Raw genomic sequence first — 23,851 nt, forward strand, 5'->3', positions numbered from 1 at the left:
GGGCAGTGCCACAAGATACTTATAATATTTTTATTGAACATCAATGTGACATACTAATAATCAGACGATACGGCAGTCACTGAGCCCAACGTGCACAAACCTACTTTCTTTATGTATACAATAAATTATTCAAATAAGCATGCCTATTGTTAGGTTCATCTGCATTACATTCCATTGGTTCCTTGTTGAGAAGAAAACAAGGCCGGTTGTTGAGCAGGATTTAACTATTTTATGTGCTTCTTAGTCAATGGAAAATTTCAATAAATACCAATTTGCTATAAGAATCGTGCAAAAAAGTTACATAAAGACCCCAAATCTGTTAAGGAGGCGCCCTCTGGTGGTTAAAAACACATACAGCAAATGGCTTTAATATAATTACAACTTACTGATTTGATTAAAGATGGCTTGTAGTTTAATTAAGGTCTGTTGTATCCAATACATTACTGTCTTTTTATCTAACCAGAATCAAATTAAGAAATTAAGCGATTACTTGAACTTTTCATTATTATATCACAAAATATAATGATATTTGCTTGTTCCTAAGGTGACAACAGGCAGGGCGACTGGTCACGGGACATTTATCGAGCCTGGAGTCTTGCCACACTTAGGGAAAGTGAGTGGCAATTGCATCTTGGTATGCTCAGTATGCTTGACTCAAACCGCAAACCACAACCACTGCAATCTCCCAACTGCTTTTATTTTAGCTTAGAGAGTATACAGGACATTGTGCAACACCACATCCCCAACCATGTCTATTTTTGCATGCCATTTTGAAACAATGACAGATATCACACCACGTATGAAGGTTCCAGTTTCACAGAACAATCCCAAATATACAAACTTGCTCACAACCCTAAATACATCTCCATCATCCCTTTTTGAATTCAACTTCCTGTCCGCCATGACGAAAATAACACATACAGTAGACCACAGTTTCCATTTTTAGGTGAATGCATGCTTTGGCCATGTCGTTTGCTTTAAAACATATTAAAGACAGGACAATAACCAATTTTCTTGTCATGGTCTCGTGTATTGCAGTTGCATAGAGGATGCAAAGAGTGACCCTGTCGACCACCACGAGAGCAAACAACACCACTGTAACCACACTGAGACGAGCTGTCATGTGTCCACTGAGCGTGTTAGTTGTATTCAGCTTCTTTATTGTCACATATATAGTTACAGGAAACAACTTGCAGTGAAATGTAGATCTGGTCAGATTTGTAAGACTGTGCAAGTATAAAAATAATAGAAAGCGAGGATAAATAATATACAGTGTAATAATAGGATTATACAAACATTAAAATTTAAATCTAAATAAAACAAGGGAAATATTGGAAAGAAAATACTCCGTTATCTGCTTATCTCAGTGCATTAGAAGAAGAAAAAGGGTGATGTCGTCGCCACAGGCTAAAATACAAGCCACCATGTAACCTGGCAACCCATTTATCAATGTATATTACATCAGGAGATACCAAATGTACAAAGGTGTACTACTATAGAGACATAAAGCTGCGACAGTTGCGCAGTAATATCTCAAGATCCTGAGCCTCTGTAACCACACCCATTGAAGCTCATAAAGTAAATAATAACTACACAGTTAATGTCTCTGTTAAACAAATACACACTATCTAAATTAGTGGTAACATGTCACATATAAAAGGACAAATTAATTTACTGTCATTTGTATACAAAGCACTATATACACTTACTTTACAAAGCTTCCTATCTTAGGTCCTGAAATCTGATAGGTTTAGTGTCCTAAATGATCAAATTGAAATCACAATGGAGAGATAAGATTGGATCCTGAATTAGGATATACAGTGTCTGTAATACAGCCGCAACCCACTAAGTCAACCAAACACTCCCTGTTTGCCTTAGACTAGATCCTTAATTACACATGATCAACTACTGTTAATCTGACTATTATTGATTTGTACTGTATACAGTCATGTCATAATGTGGCCAAGATTATACTGCAATACATTCTTATATAAACGTCAAAACAACATTCATTTAGTAGATCCATGACTAAGAAAAGCAGAACTGTAAGCTCGTTTATCATACATTAATGCATATTTGTTACAGTATATGTATATAAACGTAAAGTTGCAACAAGAGGCATGACAACCAAAACATACCGTAAGCAGTATGTAATCACTTCAGGTTTTTAAAGTTGCCATGCAGGTACAGCAGGTTGCCTACTTTCCAATAATCTCTGGGTGTTGGCTTGAAACATAACTGCGTAATTTGTTATTATGTTATTAAAACACTTGTAAACATTTTGACATCCCAAAAGGTCTTTTTAATACACTCAACATCAGTGATGCAGACCACTGTCAATCAATGTATTCGCCAGCCTCCATATGTTGCTACGCATTTCAAACTCTAACCGCATTAACGGACCATAAAAGTTCTCAATGGCGTACACGCTTAACTATTTAACCACTTACTTAGTGTTAGTTTATCCTTCGAGTTGGGGTAAAGTCATATAAACGTACCTGATGAAGAACTGTTGTGAGACGTTTGCCTCTTTCAATCAGCTGTTGAGAAATGAAGTCAAACGTGGATCAAACAGCTCGCGCTTCCTCTTCTACGGTGAGGACCCGCCCAGTTAAACAATGTATGGGCGTGTACACGCAGTGTGTAATATTAAGTGTTTATATACTTTTCTGCATTTATTTGTAAAGATTTCATGTCTGACTTTGTTAAAATATATATCCAGGAAGTGAAACCACAACTTATGATTATTAAGAAGTTTGTAGGAAATATTTAACAGACTCACGTGTTCACAACTTCACATAGCCTACTGTATGTCTGTTGCCAAATCCTCGGATTTTTGCGGGTTGAAGTGGGGATGAGTTTGTTTGTCAGCTGTCAAACTTAAGGTAAGATGATTGTAATTATGCATGATTGCATGTATGTATGATTACGACTATCTTGTGATTCATTGTGTAATAACAGTGACTGTTACATTACTGGGGTTTTTTTAGTAGTATGGGATGACAGATGTGATGAATTCTTGTGAAATGCTGACTAAAGTCTCAAAATCTTAACAGTGACTGTTACATTACTGTTTTTTAGTATGGGATGACAGATGTGATGAATTCTTGTGAAATGCTGACTAAAGTCTCAAAATCAAATGATGAGATTAGGAGAATGAAAGTTTGATTTAATCATTGATTTACTGTTGATTTTCTTATCTTATTACTAAAGTTATCAAGGTTGTGTTTAGGATATTTTTATGCAAAAAATAGTAAATCACAAAAAATGACTTTAGCTTGGCTGTCTCAGGCAGGGTCACATATTTTGAGTTTTGGTATTTGGGTAGAGTCATTGATTGCATTGGTTTTGCTATGCAGATCTGGCAACCATCTTGTGTAGGCTACTAATTGCCATGTAGCCTAATCTTGTTCTTGTCCACTTTGTCTGGCTGTGCGTGTTTACTTGTGTGTCCGAGAGTGTTTGTGAGTGGTTAACTCCTCATAGGACTATTTCTATAAATGCAGATGTCGTCTTCTGAGGTTAGAGTTATTTGGTATTTATTAATAGCTTTTAATAAAAAAACAAAGGTGGTAACTTATGGCTTCATTTAGAAAGCTAAAAAATAATTTAGAAAGCGAAAAGCTTGTGTGTGCTCCTTGTGGGTGTGTCCAGAAACGCAGGACAGGTTGGCTACTAACTAATTTCTGAGCAAACATATATTGTCATGGATAAACTACTACACTGTTAAAGAATTTATCTCTTTAGGGTTTTTTTTTTAGATAAGATCATGTTTTTAAGTTTATGGGTAGCGATTACTTCACATACTTTCAGTATTATGCCATTATCAGGTGCTCATCTCATCTAAAAGTATCTCTAATGGACTGAAACTTATCTTAGATTATGTCAGTGCCCCTGCATGCATGAGAAGTCAAACATTCCTGAGTCGCTGCATAAATGACACAACACCTAGGAAGCATTGGGCTATTTTTAACGTACAATGTTTTTAATAATGTGCAGTGTAAAAGTGAGAATATTTGAACATTCACATCTGAAATTCTTTAAAGGGACATTTCACAAGACTTTTTTTTTTAAATAAATATTTGGTGTCCCCAGAGTACATAAAGTTTAAGCTAAAAATACATAGATTATTTATTTAACATTTTAACATTGCCACTTTGTAGGTGTGAGCAAATATTTGCTGTTTTTGGGTGTGTCTTTTTAAATGCAAATGAGCTGATGAAATACAAACACACACACTCTCTCTCTTTCTCTCTCTCTCTCTCTCTCTCTCTCTCTCTCTCTCTCTCTCTCTCACTTTCTCTCTGCACTAAATGGCAGTGCTGTAATTGGATAGTTGCAGAATAAGTGGTGGTATTATTATAATGGAATAGAATCCCCATTTGACATCACAAGGGGAGCTACATTTACCTTTTTTAAACTTTTCTAGGTAAACATCGAAAAAAGCACTGGGGACCTTAAACATGGAAAAGGTCAGAATTAAAATATATATCCTCTTTAAAAGAGGTATAACATATTTTTAAAGATCACAATGTCCATATTTTTTGTGTGGTTTAAATCCTATGATGATCTGATGTGTTTTATCTTTACATTGTGAAAAACAGCATAAACTGTAGTTTGAAACAGGCATTTTCACTTAATATATTTAACTTTATGTATAACAGGCCTTTATGTTCACTTTGGGGTTGATGACCATATGTGGACATCATTTTTTTTTATGTTTGCACCATAATACTTAATTCTGTGTAACTGGAACCTGTTGTACACAAACATGGACAAATACACTGCTTCGTGTTCTAGATATCTTTTAACATAATAACAATAAATAACATGACAAAGAAGGAAAGACACTAATAAATAGTAAAAAATAAATAATAAAATTAAGTAAAAAAATTGGCACAGGTCAATTCAGATATCAAACCAAGAAGAGTTGAAAGTAGTTGAAAATAATCAATCAGGAAGCAAATATAAAAAGGGGTAATAAAAAAACAAAAACAAAACAGTAATTGGCTAAATGATTACTAATATAATGTGGGTGTAAATACATTGAGAATCAAGATATTTTGTCTCTTTCAATGTCAGCCATTACATTACTAAAATCAGAGTTTGAGATAAAGGATATAAAGGGTTTCTAAATATCTTCAAATTGGGACAATTTACCTTTTAGGATATATGTAATGTTTTCCATTGACAAACAAAAAGACATATTATTAATCCACTGTACAACAGATGGCCTTTCCACTTTTTTCCAGTATATAGCTATTAAACATTTTGCTTGAAGTATACACATGTCAATTAGTTTACGAGTGCTGCTGCTACAACATACAATATTTTCAGTTATTTCAATAAAAATACCCAAAATAAAAATTTCTGGATTCATGATATCATCTGAAAAATTTGTATCTCTAGTACCTCTTTCCAAAACTCCTGCACCATAGGACAACTCCACATGCAGTGTAAAAGTGTGCCCTTTTTCTGAAGTGTTCTGACAAATTTTGTTTAATCTAATGGAGTAAAATACGTTCTCATTAATCCAGTTATACTGTATTTAAGATTACTGTTAATAGTTTGTGTTTGAGAATTTCTGCATATTTTTTCCCCATATATCTGAGGAAATGTTCATTTTTAAATCTTCTCTCCAAGAGAAGGTCTTGGGAGGTTAATGAGGCAGACACATATAGTTGAAGTGACAAAAGAGTGACAACACTGCCACCGTGTGGTAAAAATCAGATAAACCTACGTTACAATGTTATTCTCAACAATAACAAGGAGACAGGACACAAATTACCTTCATATACAGATATCAACGCATACCAGGAATTTAAGTGGTTACTCAGATTTAGTTTCCACAAATGCAAAACATTTATAAAGAACATTGCCATGGAAAATGAATCATCATCATTAATTACGCATAAAGGGAAATCTCAATTAAGAATTGCTTTATTAAATCTATTTGTGTATATATATGTATGAGCCTATATTGTTTTTAACATCAACCCAGCCTAACACCTAGCCCCGCCCACCAAATGATTTTCAGCACCCTGGACAGCACTACCATTTATTTCGTACATGCATTATAAGCGCATTGCAATGAAATTGCGAAACATTAGGATATCAGGTGGCGTTAAAGGAACAAAGAAATCCCAGTGCATTAAAATATAGTTTCCATACAATAATGCGCCATTTTTGTGTTGAAATACTTAAAGTTTAAACGTTATGAAACGCTACAAACACGTAACATAAAGATAGTCTGCAAAAAGTAGAAAGCAATAAGATTGCAATTAGTCAGGGCATGTTGTGCGCATGCGCGGTGCAAGTTGTGTCTCCCCGATCCCCCACAGGCAGCTCAGATCGCATCATTGACAGGTAACTCGCGTGCACTTCTCAAACTGTGCATTTTACACGTTGTACGATGTGCATACAAAGAAACTCGTGGAGGAAGTCATGAGGTACCAATAAAACTCACCAAAATCCTCTGATATTTTTTCATAATGAGTAATTGGACGAACGTGTCCAGCTGCCCATTCAGCATCACTTTATGCGATGAAGACATCACGGAAAGTAACGCAACTGGCGTGGAGTACCCGGTCCATCTATTCCCAGTCCCAATCCTGACTGGCATCACAGTGACGTGTGCTTTCCTTTTCCTGGTTGGAATCGCTGGGAACCTGTTGACCATCCTGGTGGTCAGCAAATACAAAGACATGCGAACAACCACCAATCTTTACCTCTGCAGCATGGCACTTTCAGATCTGCTGATTTTCTTGTGCATGCCACTGGACCTTTACCGGGTCTGGCGGTACCGACCCTGGAACTTTGGAGATGAGCTGTGTAAGCTCTTTCAGTTTGTTAGTGAAAGTTGCACGTACTCCACCATCCTCAACATTACCGCCCTGAGCGTGGAAAGATACTTCGCGATTTGTTTCCCGTTCAGGGCAAAAGTCATCGTCACCCGGGGTCGAGTTAAAGGGGTGATTGTGTTTCTCTGGACCGTGGCTCTCTGCAGCGCCGGACCCATATTCATTCTGGTCGGAGTCGAGCACGAGAACGGTACCAATCCCTGGGAGACCAATGAATGTAAGGCGACCGAATACGCCATCCGGTCGGGATTGCTTACTATGATGGTTTGGGTCTCCAGTGTGTTTTTCTTTCTCCCGGTCCTGTGTTTGACAGTGCTGTACAGCCTCATCGGAAGAAGATTGTGGAGAAGGAAGGAGAACCCGGTTGGACCCGTTTCTAGCCGGGACAAGAACAATAAACAAACAGTCAAAATGCTGGGTGAGCTCAACGTTTCTTTAAAGTCTTACAAATATTTTAGGTGCATTACAAAACAGTTTTGACTTCAAACTATTGCTACAATCAATTTGCATAAAGCAATAAAATAAACAGAAATATGTGTTTAGTGTTTAATAAATTGGCCTTCTAATAGTATTACAATTATTATTGATCAATTTTATATCATTGGGTTAATAATCATAATCAGAAAAAAAGTGTATAAATCATACGCATAACTATCGGGTTGCCATGCAACGCAGCAGCTTGCATTAATACAAATGAAGAGTTTCGTTGCGAAACGAGATAAATCCATTTTTTAACATTTTTGTCAAAACATGGTTATTATTATGTTATCATGTTATTATTTTGTTTTATGGTGATACTTAGCTGTATTTTTAAAGTTATGAAGGTTTAAATGAAAACAAACCAACTGCAGTTGCATTGAAATTAATTGGAATACACAACCAAAAAACGAGATTTCTGAACAATTAAAAAAACGGGTGTTATCTCGTTTTGCAACGAAACTCTTCAAATATAATTGACATGTTGTCACAATTATCGACTGTTTTACAATGGCTTTATTCATTCAAAACATATAGGAAGCATAATTGGCATAATTAAAAAATTCTCATTATTAAACAAAACTTTTTGCGTGAACTTTACGCATAACGGTACTTTGGCACAATGAACTTTTATTTTGTTAATTCCTCTGCATAAGAAATAATAAATCACAAAGACACATTTTTAATAGTGTATATGGATGTAGTGCAGTAAACAATAAAGTGGCAGTGTGTGCGTAAAGTGTTGATAAAGTGAATTTAATGTATTTTTAGAAGTAATATAACATAAAAACTATCATTTCACAAAGCTGCTTATAATGGGTTGTTTAAAATCTCTCTCTCTCTCTCTCTCTCTCTCTCTCTCTCTCTCTCTCTCTCTCTCTCTCTCTCTCTCTCTCTCTCTCTCTCTCTCAGCTGTAGTGGTTCTTGCGTTTGTCCTCTGCTGGTTGCCCTTCCACGTGGGTCGGTATCTGTTCTCCAAGTCATCCGAAGCCAATTCCCCTTTAATCTCCCAAATCAGTGAATATTGCAACCTGGTGTCCTTTGTGCTGTTTTACCTGAGCGCCGCGATCAACCCCATCCTCTACAACATCATGTCCAAAAAGTACAGGAGCGCGGCGTGCAAACTGTTCGGAATGAGGCGCGCTGCCGGACGCTCGGTGCAGAACATCGTGAACGCGGAGAGTTTCTCAGTGTGGAATGAACCCAGTTGGAGCACGTGACACAGGGAACGAATCTGTCAATCATCTCATACATTTTTGGATAAAGTGACTACCGTATATACTAAATGAAAGACTGAGCACTTCTACAACCCTTCATGAGAACCATAAAGTTACAACAAACTATAAAATGTATTGGCTCAAATTGAGAATATGCATTTGATTTCATGCACCTACACTCTTAAAAAATACAGGTACTCGATGCTATAAAATAATTTTTGTAACCTAGAGAACGTTTTTAGTACCTTTATATAAACTAAGAAAAAAAATATTTAGCCACTAACACGTACACGTGTTGTCACTGGGACGGTACCTTTTACAAAGGTGCTAATGTACCATTTTGGTACAGACATGTATTTCTGAGGCATGTACCTTTTAGGGACCTATACCTTTGAGGTACAAAAGTGTACTTTTTAAAAAGGTACCACCCCAGTGCCAACTTTTGTACCGGTTTGTATCTTTATTTCTGAGTGTATAAAGAACATTTTATCTAATAGAAAGGTTTTATGGATGTTATGGTTCTTAACAGCCCAACCTTTCGTGAACCTTTATTTTTAAGAGTGTTTGATACTTAGCAACAAATCCAGCAAACATAGCAACAAATCCAGCTTGTCCTATTTACTTTTCCATGGAGTATTCTCTGTTACAATCACCATTTCATTGCCTTTTCACTTTTTTATTTCAATAGTTGCATTTTTGTACCCAGAGGCCATTTACAGTACACCAAATATATAAGTGGTTATGCATCATCTGCACACACAAACCAGCAGTGTCATAATTCCCTTTACACCCTGGTATCCATGCAAAAACTGTACATACTGTATGCACAGTACCCCAAAATGCCTTAAACTGCCTATATACTGGATGACAGCACACTGTAGAGGTAAGCACTTCAACATTGTACCCTATGTGGGAGAAAGTACAATGGTGCTGAATGATAAATGTCCTGCAACACGCTTGTGTTATCAGATGTTAGTTGCGTTTTAAATCATGATGAAGTGCACTTATTACAAGTTTGTGAAAGTCTTGTATTTAATTTAAGCACTTGGTGTATATTGCTTGTTTTTAATAATATTAAATTAAATGTACATTTTCTTGAGTTGCTTGTAAAGACAGCACATCTTTGGGTGGAGATATTTAGAGGGGACATATCATGAAAATCGGACTTTAAGTGCTATAATTGGCTCCCCAGTGCTTCTAGAAAATGTGAAAAAGATCAACCCAGTAACTTAGTTTTATAAACCATTCACTGCAAGCATGTGAAAAATAGGTAATTGAAATGTGTCTCCCCCTGTGATGTCAGAAGGGGATAATTTAGTGCAGAGATCAACTCATTTGCATTTAAAAGGACACCAAAAACTGCACATGTTTGCTCACACCTACAAAGTGGCAATTTTAACTTGCTATAATAAATTATTTATATGGTATTTTGAGTTAAAACCTCACATATGTACTCTGGAGACACCAAAGATTTATTTGACATGTTTAAAAAAGTCTTGTGAAATGTCTCCTTTAATGATCTTCACAGAAATGAATGTATGATTTTGTAATGAAAATATTTATGAGATATTTAATATATTGTGTCTAATGCAGAACATGGCGATGGCTTTTTTGGGAATGTTTTATGTAAAATACATTTAGGTCCTAATGTCACACTGTATTATTTAGGTTTTAATTTGTTTGTTTTATAGACAAACACAGAATTAATAAAATAACATGATGTCTGTTCAAATCTACTCAACAAAAATAAAACAAACATTTGTATTGATATTAATTTAAAATTAACACAACAGGAAATTATAAAAAACAAGCTTATTAAAAAGTAAACACCACAAAGGAATCATTTTTCATAGGTATTTGAAATTTATCTCCCCCTGTGATGTCAGAAGGGGATAGTGCAGAGATCAACTCATTTGCATTTAAAAGGACACCAAAAACTGCACATTTTTGCTCACACCTACAAAGTGGCCATTTTAACATGCTATAATAAATTATTTATATGGCATTTTGAGTTTAAACTTCACATATGTACTCTGGAGATACCAAAGATTTATTTGACATGTTTAAAAAAGTCTTGTGAAATGTCTCCTTTAATGATCTTCACAGAAATTAATGTATGATTTTGTAATGAAAATATTTATGAGATATTTAATATATTGTGTCTAATGCAGAACATGGCGCTGGCTTTTTTGGGAATGTTTTATGTAAAATACATTTAGGTCCTAATGTCACACTGTATTATTTAGATTTTAATTTGTTTGTTTTATAGACAAACACAGAATTAATAAAATAACGATGTCTGTTCAAATCTACTGAACAAAAATAAAACAAACATTTTTATTGATATTATAGTAATTTAAAATTAACACGACAGGAAATGATAAAAAACAAGCTTATTAAAAAGTAAACACCACAAAGGAATCATTTTCATAGGTATTTGAAATTTATCTCCCCCTGTGATGTCAGAAGGGGATAGTGCAGAGATCAACTCATTTGCATTTAAAAGGACACCAAAAACTGCTAATTTTTGCTCACACCTACAAAGTGGCAATTTTAACTTGCTATAATAAATTATTTATATGGCATTTTGAGTTAAAACTTCACATATGTACTCTGGAGACACCAAAGATTTATTTGACATGTTTAAAAAAGTCTTGTGAAATGTCTCCTTTAATGATCTTCACAGAAATTAATGTATGATTTTGTAATGAAAATATTTATGAGATATTTAATATATTGTGTCTATAATGCAGAACATGGCGATGGCTTTTTTGGGAATGTTTTATGTAAAATACATTTAGGTCCTAATGTCACACTGTATTATTTAGGTTTTAATTTGTTTGTTTTATAGACAAACACAGAATTAATAAAATAACTGTTCAAATCTACTGAACAAAAATAAAACAAAATTTTTTATTGATATTATAGTAATATAAAATTAACACTACAGGAAATGATAAAAAACAAGCTTATTAAAAAGTAAACACCACAAAGGAATCATTTTCATAGGTATTTGAAATTTATCTCCCCCTGTGATGTCAGAAGGGGATAGTGCAGAGATCAACTCATTTGCATTTAAAAGGACACCAAAAACTGCTAATTTTTGCTCACACCTACAAAGTGGCAATTTTAACTTGCTATAATAAATTATTTATATGGCATTTTGAGTTAAAACTTCACATATGTACTCTGGAGACACCAAAGATTTATTTGACATGTTTAAAAAAGTCTTGTGAAATGTCTCCTTTAATGATCTTCACAGAAATTAATGTATGATTTTGTAATGAAAATATTTATGAGATATTTAATATATTGTGTCTATAATGCAGAACATGGCGATGGCTTTTTTGGGAATGTTTTATGTAAAATACATTTAGGTCCTAATGTCACACTGTATTATTTAGGTTTTAATTTGTTTGTTTTATAGACAAACACAGAATTAATAAAATAACTGTTCAAATCTACTGAACAAAAATAAAACAAAATTTTTTATTGATATTATAGTAATATAAAATTAACACTACAGGAAATTATAAAATACAAGCTTATTAAAAAGTAAACACCACAAAGGAATCATTTTCGAAATTTAAAAAAATTTATTGTGTATAAATATATTACATATATGCTACAGATACATAATCATCTTAAATACAAAAGGGTAGTATTTCAATATCTATACAATTAAACTGATATGGTAGGTTTTTTTTTTTTAAATATAATGTCTACGATTATAATTTTACATCAATAAATGTGACATTGTTATATCTTAAAAATGGTAACATGGAATGATTTTATATGCAAGCACTGAAAACTATATTTAGGTCACTTATTACCCGATGTCCTAAAACTGCAAATAAAAAAGCAACAAGTTTTAAAAACATCTGTTTTGCACTTTAAAAAAATGGATTCTGGGTCTTGAGTTTAATTAAAAAGTAACAATGTCTATTCTTCAAGTGATTCCACTTCAAGTTTTTCTAGTGTCAAGTTACTTCAACTTCTTGATTAAAAATAAATGGAATGTTTGCCTAAAACATCCAACAATGCATAAACACTATGTGAGGACTAAAGATTTAAAAAAACATTGGTTGTTGTTGTTTGTGCAGGTAGAAAATCACAAGATATACCATTGAGCGAATAACGCTACAAACAGAATACAAAATATATACCTAAAATAAGACAGGTTAATGATATTAATGCTGTATTTGGAAAAATAATAAAACATTTGTAATACCCCCCCTCCATAAAAAAGACATGCTACATGAGGAAAATATGAATATGACAGTTCTTTTGATCTTGTAATAAATAAATGAAGATTGCACTGTGATTTGCATGATAAAGTACAAGAATATAGCATAAATAAATCTAACTAAACTGTTATTGCTCACTAACTTTGGTTAAGGGCCGAGCTAGTAAACATGACCGTGTCCTCTTCAATGTGATCAAAGGTTAATGGAATACTGTGAGCAGCAGATTTGAAATGATTTGGATTTGTGTATACAGGTTCACGTCACCGATGAAATAAAAAGAAATCTGGCCCTCCCAAGTCCCTGAGGTACAAACATCCCAGACTTCACTAAATTGTATATTGCTAATTGCAAAGACTCTCTTTGGACTGACAGTTTCTGGAGTTTTCGTGTCTTTCCCTCTTTTAATTTATACAGAGGGCAGAATAAAGCAGATTTGGACTTCATATGGGAAAATCACTGATACTGTATTGATACTTGAATATTGTAGAGGACAGACAGTACAACTTATATTCCTTGCAATCCGTACTCTGCGTTACATAATATGATCCCATAGGCCGCGTGTTAAAAATCTCCATTAAAAAATACCATTGATACTATGAAAATATACGACAGCATCTCAAGTTTAAACATAAAGACATAGAGCAGAATGTTTTATCATTACCGATTCGCACAAGCTGTGACTTACCTTAGAAAAACTGTAAAAATAAAATAAAATATGCAAAATCTGTTCATGTGATTGTTTTCAGGTGTAAAAAGCAGGTCAATGACCAATAATTCGAGTACTTGCAATAACCGTTTTGCAATCTGCAGTTTATAAACCGTAGCCATCAGACGGGAACATTTCATACACTCAATGTTCCAGCGTCTAAATTAGAAGCTGAAGCAGGAAGGCGATTAATACAGAGAGAGAGGCCACACCAAAAACTATGAGGCTGGCAAACTGTTCATCGGTAAGGCTTCTGCCCATGGGCACCCTGGTGACATCGGCCTCCACGGTCAGTGTGGCATCAGACCGCTGTGGTGTAAAATGAGCGGAAGGGCTGAAGGCCCCACACAGCTCCTGATGGGTGTCTGTACAACGCCTGCATGCGAACACTCGCAGCCGGTAGTCTGTGTTCCACTGCAGGCCAAACAATTGGAATGACGTCTCTTCTCCCTTATAAACCTGAGGAAAACAATAAATATGATGAAATTAATGTATCGGTGTATACAAAATCACAGTCAGGACACTTCCAAAAATACAACAGTAACACAATGAAACGTCAAATATTATATACAAAATACAGTCAGTTCTATTTCAATCATCCACAAGAAGAAAGAAAAAAGAAAAAATCATTAAAGCGATATTAAATATAATGTATATTAAACGGACAATCCACTTTTTTTGAAAATATGCTCATTTTCCGGCTCCTCTAGAGTTAAACATGACTTTTACAGTTTTGGAATCCATTCAGCTGATCTCCGGGTCTGGCGCTATCACTTTCAGCATAGCTTAGCACAATACATCGAATCCGACTAGACCATTAGCATTGCGCTAAAAAGTAACCAAAGAGTTTCAACATTTTGCCTACTCTTCTTTAGTTACATCTTGTCCCAAGACTAAATTAACAGTTGCGATGATATGATGCCCGAAAACAGTCCCCTTGGTAACTTTCAATAGCTGGGGACTATTTTCAAACTATTTTAAAATCATGTTAAGGCAGCAAAGCCCGTCATTATTACGCCAGAATGAGAGTATACACTGCAAAAAATGATTTTCAAGAAAAAAATGTCTTTGTATTGTTGTCTTTTTTCAGTAAAAATATCTAAATATTCTTTCTTGATGAGCAAAACGACCCAAGAAATTATAGTTCCTAGACCAAAAATATCAAACCCAAGTAATCTTGTGCATAAAACAAGCAAAAAAATCTGCCAATGGGGCGAGCAAATTTCTGTTGAATTTTTCTTGAATTTAGTGTTTAAGAAAAATTTTCAAGATTTTTTTGCTTGTTTTATGCACAAAATCACTTAAATTTGATATTTTTGGTCTAAAAACTAGACTTATTTTCTTGGGTCATTTTTCTCATCAAGAAAAATCATCTTAATTTAAGAATTTTTAGATATTTTACTGAAAACAAGACAAAAATACTAAGTAAGAAAGTAATTTTTTGCTGTGTTGTTCCTAGCTATATCTGCCTAGAAAATGACAACTTTTTTGTCGGTCTTAGTACACAATGTAACTACAGAAGAATCAAGTTGTCAAAAGGAAAATATTCAAACTCTTTGGTCATTTTTTTTAGCGCGATGCTAATGGTCTAATCAGATTGAATGGATCATGCTAAGCTATGCTAAAAGTGGTACCGCCAGACCCGGAGATCGGCTGAATGGATTCCAAAAAGGTAACAAAATCAATTGTGCACTGCAAAAAAAATTTAAGAAAAAGTTTTCTTAGTATTTTTGTCTTGTTTTCAGTAAAAATATCAAACAATTCTTAAATCAAGATGCTTTTTCTTGATGAGCAAAACGACCCAAGAAAATAAACTGGATATTTTTGGTCTAAAAACTAGACTTAAGTGATTTTGAGCGTAAAACAAGTACAAAAATCTGCCAATGGGGTAAGCAAAAAAATCTTGAACATTTTTCTTAAACACTAAATTCATGAAAAATTTGCTTACCCCATTGGCAGATTGCTTTGCTTGTTTTATGCACAAAATCACTTAAATTTGATATTTTTGGTCAAAAACCAAATCTTATTAAATCCTATTAAATTAAGAATTTTTAGATATTTTTACTGAAAATAAGACAAAAATACTAAGATTTTTTTTCTTGAAAATAATTGTTTGCAGTGTGGAGTGTCCCTTTAAAGGGCATTACTAATTTTCATCTTGAAAACATGATTAATATACCATACTAGTGACACTAAAGTTACATCACACCAAACTGTAAGTATATTTTTCTTTGATGCAAAACATATTGCATAATTGTTACAAAAGGTTTCATGTATAATGTCTTGTTTGATGTGCAAAAAGTCTTTCTCTTTACTATGTGTGACCCTGGACCACAAAACCAGTTTTAATGCCTTCCATTGATGTATGGTTTTTTAAGACAATATATGGCTGACAAAATCTGGTGCAAAACAAAAATAAAAAAATTAAGAAAATCGCCTTTAAATTCCATATTACTATAATAAACACATTTTTGATATATTTACGGTAGAAAATTTACAAAATATCTCCATTGAACATGATCTTAATGATTTTTTGGCATAAAAATTATGATTTTGACTTTGTTGGCTATTAATGCAAATACACCCGTGCCACTTATGACTGGTTTTGTGGTTCAGGGTCACATCAAAAAATACCCATCACTGCTTGTGGACTCATGCAGGCACACAAGAAATGGGGAACAAAAAACAAACCTCTGGTTGTAAGAGAGAACATAACATGCCCTACAAACATCATGAAGCGGGGAACGTGTGCAGATTTCATGCAGGTATATTGACATGTATCAGGACAATCTGTATGTTATTCTTAGTGTGCATGCAAAACAAGCGTAAGGAATACATGATGTACAAAACAGAAAATTTCCCAGTACAGTTAAGTTCATGAACCAAGCGGTAATGATAAAATGCAAGCGTTTACAATAAGAAGTGCTATAAAAATCATCCAAAACAAATTACCCTGCCTTTCATTGACAAACATAAATAAAACAATAGGCTGCATTTAAAAGGAACTCACTTAATGGCACATAAATGGACTTAAAGCAAATGGCCGTTTTGTCCAAGCAACGGCACGGAGCAAATGGAAATTAAAAACAGAGAAAATAATAAGGTTTATGTGGGCTTTTAAACCTAGATAATATTGTTGAAGACAAGCGTATTCAGGCAATACACTCAGGACTTTCCGCCCGTCATATTCGGCTTTCAGACGGACCGGTTTATGTCTCCATGGAAACAAGCATCTTTTAAGCCTCTCCACCACTGGTAGCTCATAAATGTGGTGAGGTCTTGATATTATTGCAATGATGAAAACAATTATGCATGTAAAACCTCTGTGAAGTGTTTATTTTTTTTTCATTTGTATTCATTGAAAGCTTAATGTCAAATATTGATATAATTTATCTTGAACGCATCAACATGGAGTGCAAAAAGAAACGAAAGCAGTAATAAGCAATTAATTAAAACGGCACTTCTGTGTGTATTTGCATAATTTGACACAGGTCAAAACAAACAGAATTAAATCAAAATTACAATGTTGTACATGGCTATTTGACATGGGAATGCCATTCCTTTACACTGTAAGCACCATTTGTGACCCTGGACCACAAAACCACTATTTGTAGCAATAGCCCAAAAAAATATTGTTTGGATCATTGCAAAAAATTACTTTTTACCGAAAACAAGACAAAAATACTAACATCTAAAAATTCTTACATTTAGATGTGTTTTCTTGATGAGCAAAATGACATAAAAAAGTAATTTTTAAACAAAAATATAAACTTTAAGTGAATTTGTGCTTAAAACAAGCAACAAAATAATATAAAAATCTGCCAATGGGTTAACAAAAATATCTTGAATTAAGTGTTAAAAAAGTAAACTTATTTCAAGAAAAATGTTCTTACTCCATTGAATTTGTTTTAAGCACAAATTCGCTTACATTGTATATTTTTTGTCTAAAAATTTGACTTATTTTCCTAGGTCACTTTGCTTATCAAGAAAATACATCTTAATGTAAGCATTTTTTGCTATTTTTACTGAAAACAAGACAAAAATACTAAGTTATCAGTTATCGCTTTTTCATGCAAAAAATCATTAGGATATTAAGTAAAAACCATGTATCATGAAGATATTTTGTAACTTTCCTACTATAAATATATCAGAAATTTATTTATTATTAGTAATATGTGTTGCTAACACTGCAAATAATGATTTTTAAGAGAAAAATTATTTCTATTTTTGTCTTGTTTTTAGTAAAATATCAAATAATTCTTAAATTTAGATGCTTTTCCTTGATAAGCAAAACGAAACAAGAAAATAAGCCTAGCTTTTAGACCAAAAATATCAAATTTAAGTGATTTTGTGCATAAAACAAGCAAAAAAAATCTGCCAATGGGGGTAGGCAAATTTTTCTTGATTTTTTCTTAAATGTAGTGTTTATGAAAAATGTTCAAGATTTTTTGCTTACCCCATTGGCAGATTTTTTTGCTCGTTTTATGCACAAAATCACTTAAATTTCCTATTTTTGGTCTCAAAACTAAAATCACTCTCTGGGGTCGCTTCGCTCATGAAGAAAAAGCATCTCAATTCAAGAATTCCTCGATACCTCTACTGAAAACACGACAAAAATACTTGATTTTTAGCATCCTTATGCTACGTACACATCAAACGCGTAGCATCGCGTTGTTCGCTCTAGATTACTCGCGGGATTTAACTTTGTGTCATGCAAATTTTTCGCTTGAGTTGAATATTTTCAACTTGCACGAAGGCGCGTTTAAGCCGAATAGCGCATGTTTTCGCGGCATTTGCGTCGCTCAATTCGCGCTGCTCAATTCGCGAAGCTTCCAGATTTTAAAATTGTTGTTTCTCTGCCAAATATTTTCCTATCCTAACAGACCATACATCAATGGAAAGCTTATTTATTCAACTTACAGATGTTGTATAAATTTTTGGTTCCCCAAAGAACCTATTTAGTAAAAGGTTTTTAAAAGAACCATTTATTGCCTTTAAATTGTATAAAAAACTTTTTTTCTACTACAAAGTTTTTACAAGGATTCTTATTGAACAATACAGCCAAAATGGTTCTTCTACAGCATTGTGTAGCACATTTAACAGTGTACAGTTTAAGGTAAATCAGACATTTTGAGATCTGTCTGGTGCACCACAAAAACAAAATGATGTGAAACCCCCTTTATGTTTAAAATTTTCTTTAAATGAAGTGCTCATTGAGGTTGTCCCCTTGATTTGAAATGCACAACCTGGACTTCTATTTCTGTAAGATTTACCAGCAAATGGATGGCCATGAAAATGACACATCCTCCAAGAGATGAGGAGGAGAGGGAGAGAGACGTTTTCTTGTTTTAACAAATACATTCAAACATTATTTCAAATCCAGTAAGTTCCGTTTGGTTTATTGCACCATGAAAGTGGCTTACCAGAAACAATTTCCAAACAATAATCGACTTCACGTCTGAATGGGCCCTAATTGTGATAATCGCATGTTCTCGTCCCTGTGTTCCTTTTTAAAACACGATTTAATGAATCCTGCAGGACCCTGTGAGCTCTGAGAGCACTCGACTTCATTCAAATGTTGACTGTGATGAGTTAAGGCAGATATGACCGAATCAAGAGCAAATGATGCAAACAGCTTGTTTCCGGTTTAATATTAATTCCAATCATCAACGGCATCTCTGCTGTCACTGTGCCCATATGTTTATCTAGTGGAAAATGAAAGTCCTTCTTCCATGAAATATGAAAACCGAGGTAAAAATTCTATTATACAGAACATTTGAATCATTCAAATCAAAACTTATGTTAAATGTTTAAAAAAATTTCACTCCACTGTTATTGTTTGTTTCTTTATTCACCATCTGTAATGTGAATGGGTTAACTGCACTGTATGAGTGGACTGTATGATTGTATAACACTAATTCAAAAAAACAAGTCTGTATATGACATGGGTTCAAAAAGAAATTTGGATAAACCTCCCAACATCTCACCTGTTTGTACTCTGATTCTCTTCCGCCCCGCACCTGTAGCACATAACTAATACGGTCTCCTCTCATTGGTTGAACGCTCTCCCATGTGACCTCACAGGCATTTCCTTCTAGCTGAGAGACTCTTGGTGCTGAGGAGAAAACAAAACACATGTCTGATCTTTTTTGAACTTTATTTGACTTTATTCAGGCCCCACAAAGTGGGCAGAGCTTGATTTGAACCCAGTACCTTTCAGTGTTGGTGGCAGAGATTTGATGGTGCCAAAGCTGTACGTTTGAGAAAACGGTCCTTCGCCTGCCTCGCTCACCGCCTGGATCCGAAAACTGTACCGACTCGATTCGCTCAGTCTCTGCAGCTTGAACGTGTGACTCGGACCTCGGTAAACCACGACAAACCTAACAAAGGCAAGAGAGGCACGTGTGTTATAAACAGAACATCAGTGCACAAATATGACGTAAAATGAGATGATCGTTGTACAGTTACACAAACTAACAGTTATGACTGAAAATCCAACATGATTTAATTGCAAATTGTGTTTAGGCAGTAAACAATCAGTACCAAATTATTAAAATAATTAACAATATAAAATTTTTAACTCTTTTCCCAATATCGAGTTTTTACGGTAATCTGTAATTCTGCTATTATCCACTAGATGGCACTCTCAGGGGCTGGACACACCAAAACTTTTGAACAGAATAGTGATCGGCCACATATTATTAGTGGAGATCGGCATTGATCGGAGCATCCCTAATATATTTATAGAAGAACATTTTCCTTGAAGGCATTTTGTGAATTTTTTGTGAAAATCACAAAAAAAATGCTTTTTAAAAAAAAAGGCTGGCGGGGAATGAGTTAAAAAAGCAGAAAAAAATGCATCGTAAGCTTTTCAGAAATTACATTAAAAAACAAAAAAGGTTTTTGAAAACAAGGGGAAAATGTTGGTGATGGGACAGTGTATACTAACCATGTTGCAATCATATTGCTTTCTTTTAAACTGTACATATAGAGAAACGACAGCAAGTTTGATCCTCGGGCCCTGATTAGTCTTTATTCATGAGCCCAGACGGCTTAAATTTTTCAGAAGTGGATCCGGAGCTGAAAGCTCAAAACCGATGAGGACGTGGGCCTTCATTTGCTCCTAAATCAGCCGTCAGTGGGTTCGGTGATGAGCGCCTCTCAGAAAACATTAAGGTAGGTGGTCTTGATAACCCTGACTCTCCTAATCTAATTCCCAACAGCGCTTTGAGATCGAGTCTTCTCATTAGTCCGCTTCACCTTAATGGACTCACGAACACAAAATGTGCTTTGCAGATCATCCACTTACATCAGAGAGACGAACCTGCCTTATGGGCCCATGGGGGACAAATTAAAGCGAATACTCGTGCATACACATAAATAGAATGATGCTTTACAATGGAATAAAAAAGAATATTCTAGCGAAGAACATTTTACATCATTTTAAGGGCACCTATTATGCAAAATCTACTTTTACAGGGTGTTTGGACATAAATGTGTGTTGGCAGTGTTTGAACACAACCACCCTATGGTGAAAAAAATCCACCTGCTTGTTTTTTAATTCCCATTAAATCAAAGCAGTCTCATTAGACATGCTGTTTTGATTTTCAATGTTCATAGCAAGCATCATAGGCCAATATGCCAACCGAAATCACATGACCAATTTTTAATTGAAATGTATATTTCAATGTTTATGTACATTAGGAGAGAAACCAATGACATATCACTCATTTATGATGGCAGTTGCACCACCGCTCCGAAACGACTGCATGTCTATTTGGATAAAGCATCAAATTTAGGTGTCATTTGTCTATGTTACAAGTACACCGCAAATCACTTATTTTCTCACCTGATGATGATGTTAGAGAAATTGTAAATCTAAAAAATGACCCAAAATTAACCCAAAAAACCACAGTGATATTACAGCTCTTCAGCGCTAACCTCTGATTCTTATCCTCCATCTGTAAGACGTAGGTCGTATCATCTGTGAGAGGACTTCTGTTGCCGAAACCCCAGCGTAACTTCAGAGTCTGAGGTCCCACTGCTGCACACTCCAGTCGGGGAGGAGAGGGGGGCAGGGGTCTGGTTCTCACTGTCAGGGTCTGACCGAAGGGCCCGGGACCCATTTCATTTTCTGCTCGAATCTGCAGGCTGAGGAAAAGACCAACGGTTTCAGTCAATACCTGATCATCTTTAAAACAAAACCTATTTTATAAAAAAACACGACACCGTACAAGTTATGTATTTTTAGAAAAAAATTATAAATAATAATAATTACAATAATTGAATGCAGCAAATCCTGCAGCTGTGCCCACTGCAGCTTTCATTTGTTCAGTTCTCTCTACTCTATTTCCTTCAGCTGACAATTCTAGTTAAACCCTGCAGACTACTAGTTGTACTGTGACCTTTCAACAGCCCTCCAAAGCACAGGGAAAAAATGATCTTCTTTCGGATAAGGGGTCTGTCTTGCAGACAGATGAGGAGGTCCAATTATTTCAAGTGTAGATGACAAAAAATCATTTCGGAACTACCTGAAGTGCTTTAAAAGAAGGTTTTCAGTGTATGCAGAAAGATTCTTTGAAAATTCTCTGTTTCCATGAAAAAGTAATACGGGGTAAAGTAAACAATGAGAAGTTTCTCTATTTTTAGGCAAATTACTCATGTTTTTGAAAAAGGTACTTTATACACTACGTTTTCAGGCTAAAAACATAACTAATGGAAACGTTAAGTGTTTATGACATTATTAAGACAGCTGCACACAGATTTATTGTGTTTTCATAAAAGCTTTTTTACAAAATCAAGAGCTTTTTATCCGAATTTTATCAAAAAAGTCCCACTCAATGCTCAGAACTCATGTTCTGTTGTGCTTATAAAGACTCAAAAAACAAAAGCAGGTGCACAAATATATTTAGGAAATCTTATGCAATATATTGGACGAACATTATGATCAGACCAGAACACCATGAGTGAACATGAAAGTAACATGAACACACAGTGACTAAAGTGAATGCCATTGCATTAGCTAACAAATATTTTTTAAGATCGGAAAGTGTGTGCTAGGCATGGGCCGGTTACCGGTTTCAAGGTATACAGAGTTTCAAAGGTTTTAAAACCACTAAAATATTCTGTGATACCGTTTAGGTAGGAGACAAAATGTATTAAATCATTAAGTCATGTTATTGATTTAATGTTTATATTTAATATAGATTACATTTTTTTTTTAATATTATAATATTTATTATTTTTATTTTTAGCCGGCATACATGTTGTATGTTGCTTAAAAACAAAATGTATTGTGTCCAGTTGAAATGTTGTTGTTTTTATACACAGACATTTAATAACATAATTTTAATGTGGCAATGGCAATACCACAGCACAGTGAAACCGTGGTATTTTTGTGTTGTTATCATACGACCAAAATCTCATACCGGCCCACGCCTAGTGCTTTTTTAAAGTCCTTGTATAGTCCAATATTATTAACCTCTTAACTGGCACAAATCTCTTGGTCTAGAGACCTAATCTTGGTCTTGTTTTAACAAAGACAATTTAAGGTTTATCGTAGAAGTTAAAAATAATGCAACAACATATTCATCTTATAAATAAAACTATAAAAATATTTCACAAAAGTAATAATATAAACATGAAGCCACAAGTCTCAAGTACTTGTGATCCAAAACTCAAGTTAAAATCACAAAAAATGAGGTGTGTGACACTTTTAGTGGTTTTACCAACAACAGCCACTAGGTGTCAACGGTTTGCTGCATACTCTTGTCACAAATTAATAAATTACTGTCACTGCATTATTATTAATGCAAAAAGGTTTTAAAATATGAAAATTATGTTCTTAAGGGGGTCGCACGCCGGCCGCGCAGCTCAGCGTCGCACCGCGCCGAGTCGCGTCTAGGACAACTCATAGGTATTGTAAACCGGAAGTGCACATTAAATAGCGCAAGCTTCGTCTTTTATAACAGTGCTGCGCGGCCGGTGTGCGATCCCCTTTAGAGCTTTCCAATGATACATAGTTTGTCAACATTTTTGAAGATTTATAATAGGATGTATTGTTATGAATAAATAATAATTAAGATGCATTCCTATGGAGAAGACATTATCACTACATTATCTCTATCATCAGATGATCTTGAAATATGAAAACTACATTCTAAGAGCTTTCCATTGATATATACGGTAGTTTGTCAGGTCTTTTTAGGTTTAGAGTAGGGGTTTAGTGTTAAAAATATATACTAACAGTGGGCCCACCTGTGGACCCGTGGCATTTTAGAAAATGGCTCTCACTATGTCATTCCTTTGCAAAAATGGTGATAATAAATGAAAACTACACTCTTA

General features: G+C 34.5%; 3 protein-coding genes across 7 annotated transcripts in view; 1 reads left to right on the forward strand and 2 right to left on the reverse strand.

Annotated features, from left to right (window-relative positions):
* pld1b (phospholipase D1b) overlaps positions 1 to 2,649 on the reverse strand; it is a 180,245-nt gene extending 177,596 nt beyond the window's left edge. For both annotated transcript variants that reach the window (XM_073863690.1, XM_073863688.1), the window contains exon 1: positions 2,499 to 2,649. The gene's annotated coding sequence lies outside the window, so the exon portion shown is untranslated. The remainder of the gene's footprint in view (positions 1 to 2,498) is intronic.
* Positions 2,650 to 6,464: 3,815 nt separating this feature from the next.
* Positions 6,465 to 10,201, forward strand: ghsrb (growth hormone secretagogue receptor b). The gene is made up of 2 exons (XM_055181303.2): positions 6,465 to 7,278; positions 8,250 to 10,201. Exons 1-2 carry the CDS (start codon positions 6,492 to 6,494, stop codon positions 8,555 to 8,557), a joined length of 1,095 nt encoding a protein of 364 aa, XP_055037278.2. The 5' UTR covers positions 6,465 to 6,491; the 3' UTR covers positions 8,558 to 10,201.
* A 1,929-nt stretch (positions 10,202 to 12,130) lies between these two features.
* The window catches only part of fndc3bb (fibronectin type III domain containing 3Bb), a 74,116-nt gene continuing 62,395 nt past the window's right edge, over positions 12,131 to 23,851 (reverse strand). For all 4 annotated transcript variants that reach the window (XM_055181997.2, XM_055181995.2, XM_055181993.2 and 1 more), the window contains exons 23-26: positions 21,449 to 21,658; positions 19,721 to 19,887; positions 19,495 to 19,622; positions 12,131 to 13,966 (exon numbers count right to left, since the gene is read on the reverse strand). In XM_055181997.2, the coding sequence (XP_055037972.2) occupies positions 13,667 to 13,966; positions 19,495 to 19,622; positions 19,721 to 19,887; positions 21,449 to 21,658 (805 nt within the window). In that variant the 3' untranslated portion in view covers positions 12,131 to 13,666. The remainder of the gene's footprint in view (positions 13,967 to 19,494; positions 19,623 to 19,720; positions 19,888 to 21,448; positions 21,659 to 23,851) is intronic.

The sequence above is a fragment of the Misgurnus anguillicaudatus genome, chromosome 25, assembly GCF_027580225.2.
Source record: "Misgurnus anguillicaudatus chromosome 25, ASM2758022v2, whole genome shotgun sequence".
Taxonomy (NCBI): domain Eukaryota; kingdom Metazoa; phylum Chordata; class Actinopteri; order Cypriniformes; family Cobitidae; genus Misgurnus; species Misgurnus anguillicaudatus.

Coding starts and splice junctions, on each gene's coding strand:
- ghsrb (XM_055181303.2), top strand. CDS start 6,492: ATGAGTAATTGGACGAACGTGTCCAGCTGCCCATTCAGCATCACTTTA. Junction 7,279..8,249: donor ACAAACAGTCAAAATGCTGG/GTGAGCTCAACG, acceptor TCTCTCTCTCAG/CTGTAGTGGTTCTTGCGTTT.